The sequence below is a fragment of the Emydura macquarii genome, unplaced genomic scaffold, assembly GCF_026122565.2.
Source record: "Emydura macquarii macquarii isolate MOO-44397 ecotype Brisbane River unplaced genomic scaffold, CSIRO-AGI_Emac_v2 contig_2163, whole genome shotgun sequence".
NCBI lineage: Eukaryota > Metazoa > Chordata > Testudines > Chelidae > Emydura > Emydura macquarii.
Window position 1 is genome coordinate 17,772 of NW_027132300.1, and position 19,599 is coordinate 37,370.

The 19,599-nt window shown below is 41.1% G+C and overlaps 1 protein-coding gene across 1 annotated transcript; it reads right to left on the reverse strand.

Annotated features, from left to right (window-relative positions):
• Nucleotides 1-1,771: 1,771 nt before the first annotated feature.
• Nucleotides 1,772-15,207, reverse strand: LOC137160169 (leukocyte elastase inhibitor-like). The gene is made up of 7 exons (XM_067558625.1): nucleotides 15,040-15,207; nucleotides 11,047-11,178; nucleotides 10,318-10,461; nucleotides 9,439-9,556; nucleotides 7,962-8,104; nucleotides 3,258-3,413; nucleotides 1,772-3,105 (listed from the first exon to the last, which is right to left on the reverse strand). The coding sequence occupies exons 1-7, from the start codon at nucleotides 15,205-15,207 to the stop codon at nucleotides 2,701-2,703; spliced, it is 1,266 nt and encodes a 421-aa protein (XP_067414726.1). The 3' UTR covers nucleotides 1,772-2,700.
• Between the last annotated feature and the right edge of the window lie 4,392 nt (nucleotides 15,208-19,599).

Below are 19,599 nucleotides of genomic sequence, written 5' to 3' on the forward strand. Positions count from 1 at the left end.
TTCGTGTCTATTAGGTGACAATTGCTGCCTTCCAAAGAATTACCATTGCAGCATGAAACTTCACTGTAAATGTAATGAAGCTTTTTTTATAGGCCTGCTCTAACTCTCATGGAAAGACTCCCATTGACTTGAGTGAGTATTGGGTCAAGACCAATAAATAAGATGAAAGTCCATCGAAATGTACCAATTTCACTCCTCTCTAGACCAAATGGTGGCATCCATTTATAAAGATTTTTCTCTAGTTAAGGTCCCTGGAAGTTGCGTAATAACAAGAGAATTTGGGTCTATGGTTGTAATGTGTTCCAATCTACATGAATAGCTAGCCAATGACTTTTTAACTTATGGATCCCTTCCATTATTAGTCACCTTCTCCCAATTCATACCTGATTCTTTTGCTGCTGGTGATTTTCAAAGTTGCCTGGCAATGTGATAATGTGATAATGCATGAATGTGATAATGGTAACAAGTATTGTGAGGTGGCTCTTGTGCAGAGTGAAATGTAGAGAAACAGTTTGGCATTTCTAAATGCCTAAGTCCCCTAGTACTTAGAATGACAAATGCTGCTTAGATACAGTATACTAAGTGCTTGTTGATCATGATGTAGTGGATTCTTTCCTCTATTTTTTTCCACGGCCTCCTTTCTGGACATTTGACTTTCATGTCTCTAGCAATAAACGTACCCCTGGAAGGATGGTTTGGGGGTTATGATAAAGGAGTGGAATACAAATGATTTGGGTTAAATTTCCTGCTCTACCACAGACTTTCTGTATGTCCTTGGGCAAATCACTTTAATCTCTGCTTCTGTTCCCCATCTGTAGAGCGGAGATGATACTGCCATTCTCCCACTCTGTGTTTGTCTTGTAATTCCAGCCCTGAAGAACTTATCCTCTATAATGTGTTTGTACAGATGGGGCCCTGTGACTGGGTACTATTAGTAGCACCCTGATCACGGTGGTTGCTGCAGCACTGGGAAGCGTGTAGGCTTAATTGAAGCCAATTAATTGATTTCTTTTGGGGATGACTGACACTGGGGTGCAATTGCTGGGCGAATGGGACAATGGGTTCAGTAACTGGAAGACTATAAGTTTGGGGGGTCAGAAGCAAAGGGGAAGCTCAGTGGGTGAGTTGGGCTGAGGAGTGAAGTCTGCATGGAAGCCTCTTCTTGCTGTATGTCTGCAGTACTCTGTTATACTTTGTAAGGAAATAATAAATACATGGTGAAAGGCTGACAATCTGGAGGGTGTTTGTGGCTGAGATTACATGAACTGGCCAGGCAGTGTGGTACACTGGGTAGCCACTGAGCTGCCCTATGATAGGCCCCATATCGCAACGGGAGATCCTAAGTGCTGCTATAATACAAAACAATACTCCACCCACATGAGAGAATTCAGATGTCATGTAGATAAGACACCAAAGTCACACAGCATCACTCTCCTGTGTAAACTGAAATCTGGGTTTATGTGTCAAAAAAAAGAGGAACCTTTATGTTCAATAGATTTTTAATATAGTGTCAAATAGCATAAAGACAAGTCAAGCATCCATCATCACAGGTAAGGCAATGCATTTAACAGCATGTACATGACTATTTTCTGTAAGGAAATATTTCCCATTTGAACAGGAATGTTGATACAGAAAAGAGAATTCACCGGGCTGGACTTCCATCTCTGACAAGTTCAGACCCTGCACACAGCTGCAGAAAGTGGGGTAGGGAGAAATGTGACTCCTCTAAACCACCTTTTTACTCCTGACAGTGGGTTGGCCAGAGCCCCAAACAGACCACAGGATAATTTAAAGCATCCTAATCACTGTTCTCAATTACAATGGCTGCAGTAACAATTGGGACATAGGGACAAGGATCAGTGGAGCACTAGTTGCTCTTCCTTTCTGTAACCCCACCCTGCCCTCTCAGGGTATGTCTACACTGGAATAAAAGACTTGCAGCACAGATGCATGGCCCAAGTTAGTTGACTTCCGCTCAGGCTCTGCGGCTAAAATTTGCTGTGTAGACATTTGGACTCAGGGACCCTCCACCCACACAGGTCCCAGAGCCTGGGCTCTAGCCCAAGCCCAAAAGTCTACACAGCACTTTTATGGTCCTGTAAAGCTGATTCAGTTGATCCAGGCCAGCCCCAGTTGTTTAATTGCTGTGTCGACGGACCCTATGTGGAGGATGAGGGAGCAGGTGACATGTGGCCAGATACCTACCAATGGGAGTCCTTGGCTATGCTACTAGAGCAATTCTTTGGATGCTTTGCACTGGAGTGTGCAGTGTTCTTGGCTGGGACCAAGAATCTGGCCCACACTGTTAAAGACCTAGTTCAAAGATGCCACATGAGCTGCAACTGGGTGGTAGGTGGGTTGGTTAAAACTATGATGACAGAATAAGACCATGATAACTACACTGATCATAAGCAGGAAGGTGCTGTGCCAAGTACTCCCTGAGTTTGAGCTCAAAGTCTGAACGGCTGACCTATGTAACAGAAAGGGAGTCTGCACTGAGGGAGTGTCCTATGCTGCTGAAATGGGCCCCAATTCTCTCCTCTCCCTGGAAAGGCCCTATACAGCCATCACGACAATTCCTAGCTTATATTTCAAAGGATTGTCAAAGCATCAAGAAAATAAACTTGTCTTAACATGAGCTACCATGAAATACTATGTTCTTCTGTCACTGCCTTGCTAAGGTAGAAAATTGCCTTGATTTCAAGGAGAGCAGAGTTTCCCAAGGAAGAGTATGGTATTGGTGGGATTGTGCTGAATAAAGAAAAGGAAAGGATGGTCAGCCATAAACAGATCACTGGATGGATAGGATTTGTTGATAACAACACTTCCTGTAGCAGCTGCTGCCAAAGTGCCTTCCTCATTAACCTCCACGTAGGCCTTGTGGACCACTTTTGACAGAAACAGCCCCCGTGAGGGAGCCATTCCAGAGAGATCAGCTTTTAATACATCAAAAGCATCAGTCATCCCCATCGCTTGTAAAGGTAAGTTGAGATCAAAGGTGTCTTCAAGTTTGAACTGGGGCAAATGGACCTCCACTTCTCTCTCACTCATACTTGCTGAGGAAGTCCAATGTGTTAATTTCTCATAAGTCATTGCCCTTTCAACCTAAAGGGTCAAAAAGGGAAATCAAGAGAAAAGATAGAAGAACTGAGAAGTTTTTTTGAAATCTTTAGATCTTTGTCCAAGTTTAATTCAGATAAAAAGCAGAGCCAAAACTCAGGCTACTTCACAGGTATTCAGTGCTCTAATATCTTTACCTGTTCCAGACCAGTGATGTCATCTGGGAGCAGTATGATCATATTCAGTGATTTTCCCGCATATGGGAGCACAAGAATCTGAGCATTCATCTCCTGTATGTGGCCAATTTTAAATTTGCCTTTCTGATACATCATCTGCACAGATTTGCTCTCATTCTGTTTAAAAGAAAACGACACATAAATACAACTGACACTGCCCTTCTGTATTTAAACAAAAGGGAGTATCAATGTTAAGTGTTCACAAGAAGACTAACTGCAGATAGGCTCAATGTTTTATAACATGATTTATATTAGTACATGAGAAACTGTAAATCAAGTCATGTCAGAGCATTGCTCAAGCTAGTTTTTGAAATGGGATTATTATTTGACAAACAGAAAGTGCTGGAAACTGAACAAACCAAGGGAATGTAGTAGATTAATACCATAGACTTTCCCGCCTAAAGATCTGGAGCCTGATTTGGATCTCGAACACCGCTATAAATCAGAATAGCCTCTACTGAAGTCAGTACTGATCTGGTGTGAGAGTCAACTCCCAAAAAATCAGACAACTGAGTTCCAGAACAAAGGTCAAATTCTGCTTTCCTTGCATGGATGTAATTCCAGAACTTCAGTGGAAATACTCAGAATTTATAGTGATGTAATGGAGAGAAGACAATGGACCTAACTTAGATCATAGACAAGCAGTTTGGCAATGTCAACCTTAGGTAAAATTTTCAAAAGCTGCTAAGTGACTTAGGCTCCTACGTCCCATTTACAAACATCATTAAGGCAGTTAGGAGGCTAAGTACCACTGAAGGTCAGTGGGACTGTTGAATTGACCTCAAGGGCCAAAAAAGATCATGTTTATCAACACTTTCACTGTCCAACAGTTTTTTCTACAGCTGCCTTAGTTTTACTCTGTTCGCTGGCAATCACCCAGAGCATTCATTCATTCTGAAAGTCTATTGATTAAACACAAGAAAGAAGGAGACATTAAAACAAGTATTTATATTGAAAGTGGAACTGAGTGATTATGCAAAACAAATTAAAGCCTATTATAGTTGGTTTCCTTGTGAAAGCAAAATATTTGTCTCCCATCTTTAAGCAACCTTTCTTTGATGAAGAAGAAAGGATTACTTTTACTCTCACTCCTGATGTGTGAAGTGTATTCACTTCTCCTGTTTTTAACAAATACACAGGGTAGAGGAGAAACAGGATAGAAGAGGTGAGGGAAATAAAGCTTTTGCTGATGTTTTTGGAACACTGGATGGCTGGGCAATTATGAATAGATGCTTTGGCTGGCAAGTTGACCATGGCACCTGTTGCTTGGACCCTGATTCATGTTTCAGTCAGGGACATCATCTGGTTGGGCCTTTTCTCCTAACACAGGGAATCAGCACAGGGAGATTTCACAATTTGATGAAAAGCCAAGAGAGTGAGATAAAAGAAGGAAGGGAGGCCGCAAATAACAGAAAAGGAAAAGAGGAAGAACAGGTTCTTGTATGTCTCTATGAGGCTGGCTATTAAGTATCCCCGCTGATGGCTGGATGTCATATTGTTCTTAGAGACGCACAAGTGAAAAACAAAGTTTTCTGAACAAGAGCATGCTCTAGTGGTCGTCTTCTCCGGAGAAAAAAGTCTTTCAATTTAGTCTGCTCCTTCAGTCTTTGGGTCAAGGAAGCTGAGACGAGACAAGTTGAGATGCAAGGAGGGAAGGGCGATGAGATTTATTTTGCCCCTAAAGTCTTATTTTAAGAACCCCCAAAAGGGGAAAAGAGGGCAGCACATTTCTTCTCCTCATGATTTTGTCCACCAATTAGGCCTAATATCCATCACACCAATTATGGTTCATTAACTTCTGGCTGCACAGCATCTGTTTTTACCAATCATGATTTCAACAGTCCTTGAACCATTCAGCAGGCCTCTTTGTTTGGACTAATCCAGTTTCTCAGTCTGCTTCTCTTGCATGTGTTCATAATATTCCTTATTGACAACAATTTGACCTATTTTCCATGGCTCATTTCCAAGCAGGCAAAATGTTATAAGGTATTGTGACATCTTATCACGTTCCCGTACTCTTCACAACTGAGCTCACAGTTGGGGTAAATATTAGGCCCAATATTCACAATAGGACAAAAGCTCCAAAATCACTGGGATGCTTTTAACTAGGGATTTGGAGCACAATTCTTCTCTTACTGATGTAATTCAAAACACACTATATTAAGGTCAGTGAGCCTGGTTCCCTTCTTTCTTACAGTGGTATAAATGGAAGTAACAACACTGAAGTCACTGACGCCAGTGTAAGTGGGAGGAGAATCAGGTCTACTGGAGTTATGCTGGTATAAAATTCAAATGGTATGATCAAGGAAAATACATCCCCTCTCCATACACCCCTACCCTCCCCCCCCCACCCCCCCCACCCTCCGCCCAACTAGCTCATTTCACCTTCCTGCTGTATTTCAAACATTTTATGTCATTGGAACTACTTGGCACAAATAAAACGCAGGAGAGGTGAAAGTCATTTCCAACCAATCATTTAAATAACATTCTGTGGCACTGTTAAGTAACGGAGAATTTTAATGTTGCAAAAAGAAGTAGAAGAGAAGTTTTTTGGAAGGGAGAATTCCCCCTCTTCCCCTTCTGCCTGTGACACAGCTTCTTCAGAGACTCCACACTGGAAGAGATCTGGAGTGGCTTAAGTTGGGGGAAAATGCCAATGTCTGAAAACATGTACAAGTGCAGCCTCCCTGTTTTTATGAACGAAGCAACCAAACCACAGTTTGTCTCCTAGAACCATGAGCACTTCAACTCAGGAAGCTCCCCTGTTTGTACCTTTCCCTGAACAAAGACTGAGCTTAATAACAATTCTTTATTCTTCCTTTTCCCCCAGAGTGAAGAAGACATGGCTTTAACTGCTAACCCTCTCTGAAGTTCACTGCGTATACAAATCGAGTTGCTCATTTTAACAAATGGATTTCAATACCTTGGTGACTTTTGTTTCCCAAAATGTCTTGGCAATTCACTTTCACAATTTCTCCCCATCTCTGTGGGCTTACGTAGGATGTAGCAGTTGAGCAATTACCACCACGTCTGGACTACAATCATACCTAGGTTTTCTGGCAGTCATTCATATCACTGATCTTCTAGAAGTCAGCATCTTTAATGGGCGTCTCATCTTTTTTGATATGTTTGTTTAGGTTGTTGCTCAAGTCTTCTTTTAGGAGTAACCAGTTTGCTCAGAGAGAACTCTCAAGGTGACACCCTCTTTTACTGTCAGTACATTTCCCCTCCCTGCTAATTTTCATTAAAATAAAAAGGGGGATCTTTCTGCCATATGGTGCTCACAAATGGAATGAATGTTTTCAGTTATAGAACAGACTAATGATCCATATTCTGAAGAAAATATTAAAACTTCAGGTATAAATGAACCATTCAGATCTTGTAGCAACAGCATCTTGCCAGTCTCTTAACCCTGCAAAAGGGGAGGATGGGAATATAGGTTTCTGACCCTTTTTGGTTTTTTTAATGAGTGAAAACTTAAAAGAGACTCTTTCAAAAATAAAAATCTACATGTTTTATTACTGTAGAAATTCAGGTCTCGTCTTATCTATTCTGTTTTTCCTGAAAGAACCCTGGGATGAGACCTGGTAAGATATTGGCACAATAGAAAGCAAGCATGCAAGTAAAATTGGATTAAGTAAGAGAAGTGCCTGTTTATTTCTGGTAGCATCAGTTAGACTCAAATGCCCTATAAACACTTGGAAAAATATCTTTGTAAAGATTCAACACATCTTTTGAAATAGCACCTCGGGCCTCTAAGAGCTCAGCTATACAAGGAAAGTCAGATTTGACATTTGAAATCCTATGGCAAAAATGAAACACTTTTTTTTAAAAAGGCCTTTTTTGGACATGATTAAAAAAGCAAACACAAACCTGCTTTTTTGCTCTACAGATTGGCTTTGAATGTGAAGTATATAGGCATTTTGTTGTGATTTTATTTTTAAATGCCCCAAACTTATCCTTTTTTCCCCAAGTATAATGAACACTTAATAAAATCTGACACAATTTCCTTAAGATTGTGAGAAACTTGAGCTTCAGACTTTCTTGTTTCTCTGCCAGACATGTGTGTGACATCACCAGTACCATAAACAAATTCATTTCTAAACCCGGACCATACTTCCTTTGGTTTCTGGCACTTACCTGGTGTTACTCATCAGCACCAAAAACAGGAAAGCTGCAGGACTGGACCTAAGATTCTGAAACGTAAGCTCAAATCTTCTGCATTTGCTCAACTTTCCTCACATGAGTCAATGGTCCCATGCTGAAGTTATTTACATGTGTAAGTCTTTGCAGGGTCATGGCCTAAGGGAAGAGCTGTTGTGGTTAAAAATAAATTTTTAAAAAATTAAAGAAATCTGTTTCCTGGTGTTTATACCAGGTCACGAGTATGCACTGTAGCATCCTGAACATCTGATCTTTCCACGGTTTTGCTCTTGTTTTCTTCATTCACTTTGAGATCACTGGTCTATACTGAAAAACAGCCCTCACATCTTTCATGCAGTAGAAGAGTCAGGTTATGCTTCATACACATCCACATTTCGCTGGTAAGGTTAATAGAATGCCCATGTCTGCAGGTCCATACCTACATTGTGTCCTGCAGTGACCTTGTTTAAGGTATCTAAGATAAAACAAAGCTAAAAAATATACAGAATTCTGCTACTGTACCTGGTTTATCCTAAAGTCTTTAGGCATTGTGTGTTTTTGTTCAAACTTGTATTCCCAGGCTGCTTTGAAGTACATTGCATTCACCAGCACCAATACAGCATCTGAGGTGATAACACCAGGAACAAAGAGGTCCCTGATTTTACCTTAAAAACAGTCAGAGAAAACAAGCTAAATATAAATGATTATTAGAGACGGAAGGTTCCAGCTGAATTTTTATATATAAAGATTTATGCATTCGCAAGGTTAATTTTAACATGGGGAAAATCTAGTGCTTGGCTCTGCAAATTAAAGCTTTCTGTTTATCCACAAAACAGGGATGAAATAGACAGCTGCCTTGTAAGCTTCTTTACAGCATTGCTACTAATTTGACTCAACCCTGATCTAGAAGTATTAAGTAGATAGTTCCCTAAACCCGTCCCGTTCTTGGCCATCAGTAAGGATATAGAAATTCATCCCTGTGCAGGGGCCAGCACCATTTTGGTTGCATTTTTCTAGTCAAATGTTACAGAATATTACCAGGCCCGTAAACCATTTTGTGTAGTTTATTTACTTCCATTCTGCAGCCTGAAGTAGGAGTTAACTGATGCACAGTGCTTGAGCTGACTCTCTGCATATGCATGCAGTTCCAACATTGTGAAGCTGCTTTTGAAATGTGGATCGCTGCTACTAGGAACCTGACTGAGACCAACAACTCTTTCCAGATGGGTCAGTGGACAGTCATCAGCTGATAACTTCTTATTCACTACTGACTTGGGTACAGAGACAAAGACAAATCTATGCCAGATAATAAGCTCCATAGCTCTAAACCAATCCCCTGAGCCACTCTGTCTACATTCAGCTTGAAAGTCCCAAAGCTTGATTATCTTTGGCTCGGTGAGATTGCAGCAGAGGTAAAGGGAATGTGCCACATATTTTGTTCAACCCAGCGTGCAAGAGATCATTACTAATGTTTGGCTTCTTAAGGGAGAGGGCAAAGGGAAAGGAAAATGTAAGTTTCATGTGATGTGAACCTCCCTGTCACTTAGGACATCATCCACACCCTGGGCATTGCTCGGTAGGCTCTGCTTCCCACATGATCAGACTCTTGACCTGTCTTCTCTCATTCCCTGGCTTCACTCCACCTCCCATTTGTCCCCCCAACACTGCAGAAGTGACCCAGCCTGGCAGCTGGAACTCCACCCGGTTTCACCACGGGGTGCTATTCTTGCCGTCAACTGGAGTGGGAAGGCAATGATATAAAAACGAGAATGTGATAGCAAATTTATATTTTTAATTTAAAATTATTTTAGCCAAGAACTTATTTTAGCAAATTTCCAGAATTTAAAGTATGGAAAAAAGTCACCTATAAGATAAGTGCTAGCACACATGCGTGTGCACTCACATGCATCCGTGGGAAACCTTTTGCTTTCATATCCTGCTTCTTGTGTTGTTCAAACAGTGAGAAAAGCCAGTGACAACTGGACCTGTGCTTTCTTACCTTGTGTCTGGCTTTCAACCCAGGAATTTATCATCTGTCTGGCTGCTTCCGTAGCCTGTTGAAAATCAACTGTTTGCAGCACTGCTCCATATAATTCCTTAGTGCATTTTACATATTGCTGTACAGTAAAATAAAGACCATGAATTAATGTTATAATCCTTAAATCAAATCCTCCAGAAGAAACTGAGTTACCCAATTTTAGGGAAAAGAAGCCATGCTCTTTTACAAGCTGTTCAGGTCTGAATTTGATGAAGAAACTGAAGTTTGGCATTGATGTCAAGTACTAGAAGTTTTTTAATTGAGCGTTTGGACAGAGCTAATTGCCCTATAGTACAGTCATGAACAGGACCCTTATTACATTGGGAATTTTTCATGGAGAATTACTTACTTACAATAAAAGTAAAAGTAAGAATTAAACAAGACATAAACTGTTATTGTTGTTATTACTTATTTTGAGCATCTGGTGCATTCTGCCCACCAATGCATTTGAACAAAAAGGGAAAAGTCACCTGACCATGAAGGAAGATTTCCCAAGGCGCACACAAAGAGGAGTTAGGCACCCAACTCCCACCAAAAAGACTTTTATTTTTAATTAACAGAAGTTTTGGACTCTTTTTGTTTGCCTTCTGGTTTCTGAGCTGTTAGGGTGTTTTTGAGTCATATTTTCAAGTCTTCCTCTGAAACCACAAGGACTAGAAGCTTCCTTAAAACAATAAAAACCACAAAGCTGAGATTCTCACCCAGTCTCGTAAGTCCAGGAGTTAGGGCTTTAAGGAAAACACCAAGTATTGTGAAACTTGTGATTAAAATCACTAGAGTTGGCAACCCTAGATGAGCCTTGACTCAATATTTCACATGTACCAAACACGTGTAACTTACCTGGTGAAAATGATATCCTTTCTGCGCAAACAGACTGTTGGCCAGACTCAATGTATAGCTCTGGCTGAGATGTTTCAGTTGGGAAAGGAGTGTCTGGAACTGTGTATGGATCCCTCCAACCACGTCACAGCGAGAGGGAGAAGCCTTTAACCAAGATAAAAAGAAAGATTCTTCGTTTTCTCTTTGACTGCTAATTTGTATAGAAATTAAATAGGACTGATCGTTACATTACACTGATGTTTGAGTATCTCTATCAATGGCAGCTAGCACGAGTGCAAATAGCTTAATGGCAATACGACCTAGCAGCAGCAAGAACAAACCTGCCCGAAACTGGGGGGAATGTACTCTGCATAGCTCAGCAGTGCCTCTGTTGCCCCTACCTATACTACTGTGGCTACTTTGCTATTTATACTCACACTAGTGCCATTTGAGAGCTAGCATAAGTAATCACAAGCAGGGGAATTGCACCCTAACTCTTAATATAGAAAGTGTGTGTGTGTGTGTGTGTGTGTGTGTGTGAGAGAGAGAGAGAGAGAGAGTTCCTACTTCCTCTGAAGGCATTAGGAGTTTCTCCACTGATTTCTCCAGAACTGGGTCCTTAATCAATGGTCAGTTATTTCCAAGTATACTAGAGTGGCCTCCTACCTGTGATCATGACTCCCCTAATGACTGGCACTAGCCGTGATTCAACCTACAGCCATGAAAAGGCATCTTATTCAGAAGAGGTACCTTTGGGAAGTGAGGACGTTGATGATATTCTCCTTCAGAGAGATATTCTGGTTCAGCCTCCAGTATCCCACTTTCAGATACAGGCCCAGCTCTGTGGCTTGCACTTCCTGAAGCTCTATTCACATGAAGAACCTGTGGTTGAAATTGTAACATTACTGCAGCTGTAAGCAGCATCAATGCATTACACAGAAAGGCATTTTCTTATCTTAAGAAGTTTGTTACACTAGATACTAATTACAGCTGAGCAGAAAATAGTTTTCTTGCTCTGAGAACATATGAGATTTTGAAAAGTTTTCCTGTCCCAAACTGGGACAAAAGGTCTAAATCTAAAATTTTTGAACCTGCAAATGAAAAAAAATCATTGAGTCAATCAAAACTCTTTTTTCTGATTTGAAAACACTTCAATTTCTACTTTACATTTTTTAACTAGGTGTGAATTGTTTCTAAATGAGTCATTTTGAACAGGAAACAAATTTTTATTTTGAAAATGTTCTAGGTGGGAATCTCGATTTGAGATTGGCACTTGAATTCAGAGAGAGAAGAGGAGGAATTAGCCCTTTTCTGGGGAAGATTGACTCTCCACCCCTGTTTTAACTTAATCATATTCAGCATATCTGTCAAGGCCATTGGGTGGGTGAAAAGGGAGCAAAGTCCATCCGGAGAAAGTGTTCATGTGCGTGTGGTAACCTAAGAATACCAATCATAGAAATGTAGGGCTGGAAGGGGCCTCAAGAGGTCATCTAGTCCCCCGTCTGTGCTTAGATAGGCCCAAGGAAATGTAGATCATCTGACAGAAGTTTGTCTTGTCTGCTCTTATGCCTCCAATGGTGGGGATCCCACAATCTCCTTTTGTTGGAGAATGTAGTTATATGTTGTAAATAGTTCATATAGTTCCCCTAGGGCCTGACTAGGCCCGACCCCACTTTGTTTAAAATGGAGTCTGAAGAAGACGCAGACAGTCCTGAAGCTTGGCAAGGTGCCAGCAGGGCAAAGTGTGCCCAGCAACTGGGAAAAAGGCGGGAAGCCTATGGATTTTGGTGCCGTGTGCATCACCTGAGGGGGTGATGTGCAAAGGGTTTGGTGCCGGGTGCACAAGAATGGTGCCGTGTGCATAGTGCCAAGGTGGGAAAATCCCTAGCCTCTGATTGGTCCAGGACTGAAGGGACCAAAGAAATAAAAGGACACTCAGCACCTAGAGGCTTGCTGCCCATCTGAGTGGCAGCGTGGGGAGGGTGCCTTTGCTTGTTAAACCCAGCTGCGGACCTGGAGCTGAAGCAGACGAGCTACGGACCAGGAGGAGAAGTAGACGTAGAACAGATCAAAAACCAACGCTCGGTGGTCTGAGCGAAGATCCAACAGTGAGCTCAAAGAGACTTTGGGGAGACCAAGGGTTACTTTATTGGTTGTTGGGTCCTGGGGTTTACCCCCATTGTTTATGCTTGACGTTAGTGGTTTTCTTAAGTTGTCACATAATAAATTGTCACCTTTTGTTTCGGAAACTACTGAAGCGGTATGATCCTTACAATCCATCCACCGGTGATAGATCCGGCAGGGTAAAGTCCTTCAGTATAGAGACCAACTTTTAATTCTGTTTTACGGTGACACTTTGACTACCCTGATAGATAATTGGAAAGTTTTCCCTAATATCTAACTTAAATCTCCCTTGCTGCGGATTAAGCCCATTACTTTTTGTCCTGCCTTCAGTGGACATAAGAGAACAATTGATCACCATCCTCTTATAACAACCCTTAGCATATTTGAAGACTATTATCAGGTCCCCCCTCAGTCTTCTTTTCTCAAGAGTAAACATGTCTTTTGACCTTTCCTCATAGGTGAGGTTTTCTAAACTTTTTTTTTTTTTTATCATTTTGTCACTCTCCTCTGGACTTTCTCTAATTTGTCCATGTCTTTCCTATATATTGCACATTCTCTTGACTTCAGTGGGATTTGTGGATGCTCAGCAATTTATGTACACACATATGGATTTAAGAACCCATTTTTGGCACATTTTTGGATTTGGAAATTTGTGCTAGACTTTTATTGGTAAAAATAATTAAAGGGACCACATCACGGAGTTTCTAGAATCCAAACCTTTTTACTTCTATTGAATCGGGATTTTGCTAGATACTTCTGCATATGTCAAAATGGCTTTCTTACTTTTATGGTTCTCAATCTCTTCTTCTAAATAAAGAGATTTATTCACTGGGTCTGGTCTGAACTGGTGTAAACTGACTTGCATGGTGTTCTACCAATTTAAAACAGATGAGAAGCCAGCCCATTGGTCTTTATCCATTTGTCTATTTTATGTAGTCCAATATTCATAGAATCATAGAAGATTAGGGTTGGGAGAGACCTCAACTAAATCATTCCAGCCAGGTCTTTGTCAAGCCGTACCTTACAAACCTCTGAGGATAAAGATTACACCACCTCCCTAGGTAACCCATTCAAGTGCTTCATCACCCTCCTAGTCAAAAAGTTTTTCCTAATATCCAACCTAGACCCCCAACCCTCACCCCCACTACAACTTGAGACCTTTTCTCCTCATATTCCAAAATTTTATTCTGAATTTTTCTTCAAATCTAAGAGAAGGACTAAGAAGTGGTTCACACACTAAAAGCTTGATTCTGATCTCACATCAGTTTTACAACAATGTAAATCCACTGATTTTAATGCAGCTACTCCAGATTAACATTGGTGTGAGAGGAGAATCCAGTCCTCTCCCATTTTTGGCTTCATACTCTCTAGGATGATCATCATTTCAAGGAAATAAAAGGGACTGATATGAAAGCCCAGGACAAAATTTAGTGTTTTGATTTTTAAAGGACAGCACCACACCCCATTTTGTTGATGATACAATACTTGTGAATGCACTCTCGAGCCACTTAGTGGTAGGTCGTTTAAGCAAAAGGACATCCTTTAATGGGCTGGTTGAAAACTTTTCCTAAAAATAAACAAATAAATAAATAAAAATGAAGGAAAACTAGGGTTTCAATTAAACAAAATGTTGTGGAAAATATCTGCTTTCTTCAAAAATGTGATAGCTCTTGATGTCAGCAAACCAAAAACACCAAAAGTGAAATTTTTCAGTCTTTCCAGAAGTTTTTGACCAAATGTTTTTTGGTTTTCAGCAAATTTTGGCCAAAACATTGTGGTTTTTGGATGGAAAGTCAAACGTTTTTGTCGGGGGGGGGGGGGGGGGGGGGGGGGGGGGGAAGAATCCTGATTTCTGACCAGCTCTTACAACTTTGCTACTGGAGAGGAAGTTTGAATGAGGTTCTGAGAGGATGAGTCCTACGCAGTGTTCAAACGTGGAAAAATAAAGAGGCAGTGGCAAACTAAACTCTGTTTTTTATGAGATGTTCTCATGAGCAGTGACGGACTTCACGTTTATATTCCAGGGCCTGGTTTTCAGAGATGTAGACTTTCTGCAGCTCCCTGACTTCAATAGGAGCTCTCTGACTTCAATAGGAGCTGTGGGACTGAGCACTTCAGAAAATTAGACCTCAAAATGTCAACATTGAGCAGCTGAGCTAACACCTCACTGAAATGAACAAAATAGTTCACACCTCTCAGAATAATTGCTCCAGGCTTTCTGCAGACATCTCTGCCCTAGTTATCTTCCAAGTTACAAGGTTTTCTTGACAGTCACAGCTACTAGAGAGATTTTTAAAAAGAAAGCTGAGATTCTGGAGCACAAAATGGTGGCAAAGGAGTGGTGGCGGACTGCCGTGCCATCATGTAACTTAAGCCCTGCCTCTATGCCATTGAATCCTAATTGTGTCATTAGTCAGACACTGCAGGCAGATGATGCAATTCATGATGCAGCAAGAACAATTTTGAAAATAGTGTTTCATTACTAAATTCTGCATTATCCCTAGCAAGTGTACATTTCTGTTAAATTCTCACATAGTTTGTCATGACTTTTAATGTTTGCCTTAACAGAAAAGAGCATGTAAAACACAAAGCATGTACATTTATTTTATTAACACTTACCTTTTGCATCTGAGTAGCAGTGTTACCTCTGGCAGCCAGAAGGACCATGGCCAGGCCAGTACAGATACTGAAGGGGGAGTAGAATATGTTTTTGTTAGCAGCTTCTTTGTTCAGTTCATTGTAAAGATCAAGGCCCATTTCAGTAATCGCTTGAGAAAGGGAGCCCATTGTGAAGTCACAGCTGGCTAAAAACAAAAAGAAGAGAACCAAATTTGAAGAATTTATTCCATAACTGTGTGAGACTAAAGCCTGAGCTCATCTGAAATCACTGTATTTTATTGCTAACCAAGAGAAGCTTAGGTGCTCCTGAGCCAAGGAGACTACTGCTGATCATCATCAACCATCTTGCATAGTCATGGCTGATCTTAGCTTAGACCATAATTGATACCTACTGGTATCTTTAAGATGTTGCTTGAACTCTTTCACATGTGGTGGGGTCTGATTTTTACTCTCTCCTTTCTCCTTCTCTGGGTGGCCAGTCTCAAGCATGGATCAGGATACAACTTCAGGTATCTTATTGGTGCAAAAGCATCTCCCTCCCCACCTTTTTCCCTTCATAATTGGCACCTTTTGCAGGGATCAGTGATTCCTCTGCTCCACCTCAAGAGACATTCTTGTCCAATTAGGGGTTCCAGAATGTTGGTATAGGTCATCGGGGAAACAAAGGTCTTGGAGTTACATTAAAGATTCTAGTCTAGGGGAGTGTGTCCTAACCCAATTCATTACTAGCCACCAACAGATCTCTCTTGAAAACAGGATGCAAGAGGGTGCCATGTGATATGGGTTTGTTAGGCAAGCTACCACTTTGGGCCCCAGACTCAAGTGTCCTGACTGTTTGTTTGAATATAATTCATGACTAGTTAAGATTACACACTCGCTCATTTCCACTCATTCTCATGACAATGAATTAATCATGAAATGAAGAGAATAACCTAAGAAGTAGGGTAACTATTAGAACAAGTTTATAACCTTTATCCTAATAACCTTTTGCCTGCATGCCAGGAAGATGCTTCAAGCATCTCTTAGCAGTGCTATGTTTTGTTGAACATTTACCACCCAAAGTCTCATAGACCTACATTCAAATACTACCTATGTGCCTTACAAGGGAAAATCCCTGTGTTATCTAGTGAAAGTAATTTACATGACACTAATATCCAGAAATAAGAAAAAAACATGAAATGTGCTTTAAAATCTCAAAATGGAAAGAGAATATTTCAAAAGAAGCACTCCTGCAAAGGCAGTGCTGATACAACTTTCTGAGAAAACAATTTTACTGACACTAATAGATTAGCTTAAGTATTTGCATACAGGTACAGTGGCAAGTCTGGTGATAGCAACCATCGATGTGCTTTGATTGTTAATGTGAATTCAAGACGCACTGAAGATGGGCTGTTAGTTGCTGACCCTTGAAAGAAGAGCAAGTAGCTACTTGCAAAAACCATTTTGGCAAGAATCACCCAGCTATAAACCTTTTGGCGGTAACACACCTTTCACCATGTCTTTGTTAAACTAGGGAAAACCCTCTTATGCAAACCTTTATATCAAATATTTATCTTTGAGTTTTGCATTAAAACAGATGTATATGATATTTTGGTCAATGCTATCAGACAGGTAAAAGCTATGTCCAAAGAAAGAGAGCTATGATATTCAGTAAAAAGATTAGGCTAAATTATACAAGGAACAGAAAGGGGGGAAAGAAGGGCTGCGTGCTAGGAGAGATGCTAACTTTGACTGAGAATAATTGCATATTTAATAAGAATTAAAGCAAGTTGGAACCTATTATGCACGTTGCCTCATGGCAGTTTGCATTGCATCGATCTGCTCTCATTGAGTCACTTTTAATGCTCCATTGTTTCTCATAAAGAAAGGTAAGGGGAATTTGGTGGAAACAAAAATATAAGTATCCTTCCTATTCTAAGGAGGGGGAAAACAACAAATAAAAGGCTTTGTGCACATGAAGAGTTGTAGTGGGCGAAAGGGATACATATTCATGTGCAAGTATTCACCTGACCCGGAATCTTTGCAATTTTGTACTTGAGTACATACCTGAGTTATACCTGACCTCAACATTTTAGCAGTCTGAATTTTTCAGAGCTTGTGAAATCTTGAAAAGCCCTCTTTGGGAAAAATCTCAATAAGAGGTGTTTATATTTCTTATTAGGATTCTATACATTCAAGGAGGAGAAGAGATTTAATATATCTACCTAACTAGCTATGATTTTGGACATCTGCTATCATGTGTATTTTCAAGTTTCACCTCTGCTAAATTAACCTATTGACCCCTTTTTCTTCCAGGGAAATTGAGATCCAGCTAGAATAAGCCCAAAGTTTTGAAAAATGGCAATTGATTCTGAGTGATTTACGTTTTGAGTGTCTGTTTTCCACCATCCGCAGCCCAGAGGTGCTGAGGCCTACTGCTCCAAATGACTCAACTGGAATTCTGGCTGCTCAACTACTGAAAATCACGCCCAGGATGTCTCAAGATGAGCACCCAAAAACTGAGGGCTTGTCGACACTTAAAACACTACAGCGGCACAGCTGCATCACTGTAGTTGCACCACTGTAGCCCTTCAGTAGAGACACTACCTATGCTGACAAGAGGGCTTTTCCTGTTGGTATAAGTAATCCACCTCCTCAAGAGGCAGTAAGTAAAATCCACACCCTGAGAGACATAAATACACTGACCTAATCCCAGTGTAGACAGCACTAGGTCAATGGAAGAATTCTTCCATTGACCTAGCTACCACCTCTATGAGAGGTGGGTTACCTTCACTGATGTGTGGAGCCCTCCCATCAGCATAGGTAGTTTCTACACTGAAACTCCAAAGCAGCACTCCTGCAGCCCTCCCGTTGTGCTGCTGTAGCATTTTAAGTGAAGACATTCCATCTGTCAGGCTTGGTGGGTCTTCAGATGACTGAGGAGCCCAATTCTGGATGCAAACCTTCTTCGGCAGTGGGGGCATGTTGTTGTGTGGGAAGCAGGAATCGCAGCCCCAGGTTAGTCTCCTTCTCCTGCAATGAGCTCTGTGAAGGTGGATCCCTCGTGGCACCCCTTTGAAGTCAGTGGGGTTCTGCATGTGCACAGAAAACTGTTCAGGCAGAGCTCATTTCAAAGCTGAGGCTGGAGTATGGTATTATCATCAGATACTCTTTGCTTGGAATTCAGTCTAATTGCAGTTCTAAAGGAAAAAAATGAGATGGGTTATTTTTCCTTTGCTTAGGGTCATCTCTCTCTCTCTCTCTTTTCATCTTATTTTATTTGAAGATACTGCAGAGAGCTCTTTTTATTTGTATTTAAAGATTTTAATCAAGAAGAGAAAATTGCCTCCTTGAACAATAAAAAAACAAAACAAAGCCAGGACAGCTTTTAAACCTTAGTTACAGGTAAAAACAGACCAGGAGTGGCAGATCACATGGATTTCTAAAAATTGGACATTTTATTTAAGTTGTAGCTCCCCTGCAACAAAACCTGATTAAAAAACAGCTTCTCACTGACGCCAGTGGCAACATTACAAAAGGGAAAGAAAAGCCTGATGGTCACCAATAACAGCGCTCTGATTACTTCTCCTGACTGCCATCCTTATCTATGGCTATCCCAATGAATGAGAACATTGTACATTCCACCACTCAAGAGCGCCAGCTCTGTAGTGGAACATGGCAGTTAATTAATTGTGACTGATTTTAAGGGCATCCAATTTGCATGGTCCCTTCAACTAGTCACATAGGCCAGCACAGTCCTCTGAGCTTCTGGACAGCCAAGTGCAGCTAGTTGCTCCTCATCTGAGCCACAAACCTGTCCTACAGCTACAGAAGGTCTGAGGAAGATCATTGAAGAGGCAGCTCAGTTGTCAGGAACCCAGCACAGGCAACTGGACTTCCAAGATATTCTGATGTGGGGGCCAACAGTGGAGCAACGCCTGGAGATGACAGGTGGAAGGGCAAACGCTCCATTTCCCTTGGGTTTTAGAAGTTCATCTCTAGAAGGAAACTGCCAGAATTTCAGACCTGAGCATCACTATCTTTGCTGCTGCTGCTGTCGTGTAGGTCTGCAGGCAGGTGAAGGAAGGGAAGGAGTTTGTGGAGAATGTCCTGGAAAAGTGTGTGGAGACTTCCTAGGGTGAGGTGGCAGCTGTTGCAGGGAAAGGACAAAGGCTGAAGGATAGCGAAGGATATTGAGGGGAAAACAAGTTTCAGAGTACAGGATCCAGACGACTGCAGGTTAGGGAATTGGGAGAGCTGAGGGCATATGTTTAAGAGGCAGTGGAAAGATTAATGGACAAAGTAGGGTTAGTATGAAGGCCAGGGAAGAAATGTGAACTATGAAGAAAAAGGGAAAGAGATAGGAGAATGTTGGGAATGTAACGAGGAAAGGGGAAAACTGCAGGAGAAGAAGGGGGAAAGATATAGGAGAATCGATGGGGGTAAGGAATTATAATGGGAAGTGAAAGAGATCCAAAGGAGAAAGAAAGAGATGGGAGTGGATAGAGAAAAATATAAGAGAAACAGGGGAGACTCAAGGTAAAATAGTATAAGAGGACAAAATAGCAAAATAGAGCCATA

Coding starts and splice junctions, on each gene's coding strand:
- LOC137160169 (XM_067558625.1), bottom strand. CDS start 15,207: ATGGGCTCCCTTTCTCAAGCGATTACTGAAATGGGCCTTGATCTTTAC. Junction 11,179..15,039: donor CTGCTACTCAGATGCAAAAG/GTAAGTGTTAAT, acceptor TTTCAACCACAG/GTTCTTCATGTGAATAGAGC. Junction 9,557..10,317: donor AAGGATATCATTTTCACCAG/GTAAGTTACACG, acceptor TTTACTGTACAG/CAATATGTAAAATGCACTAA.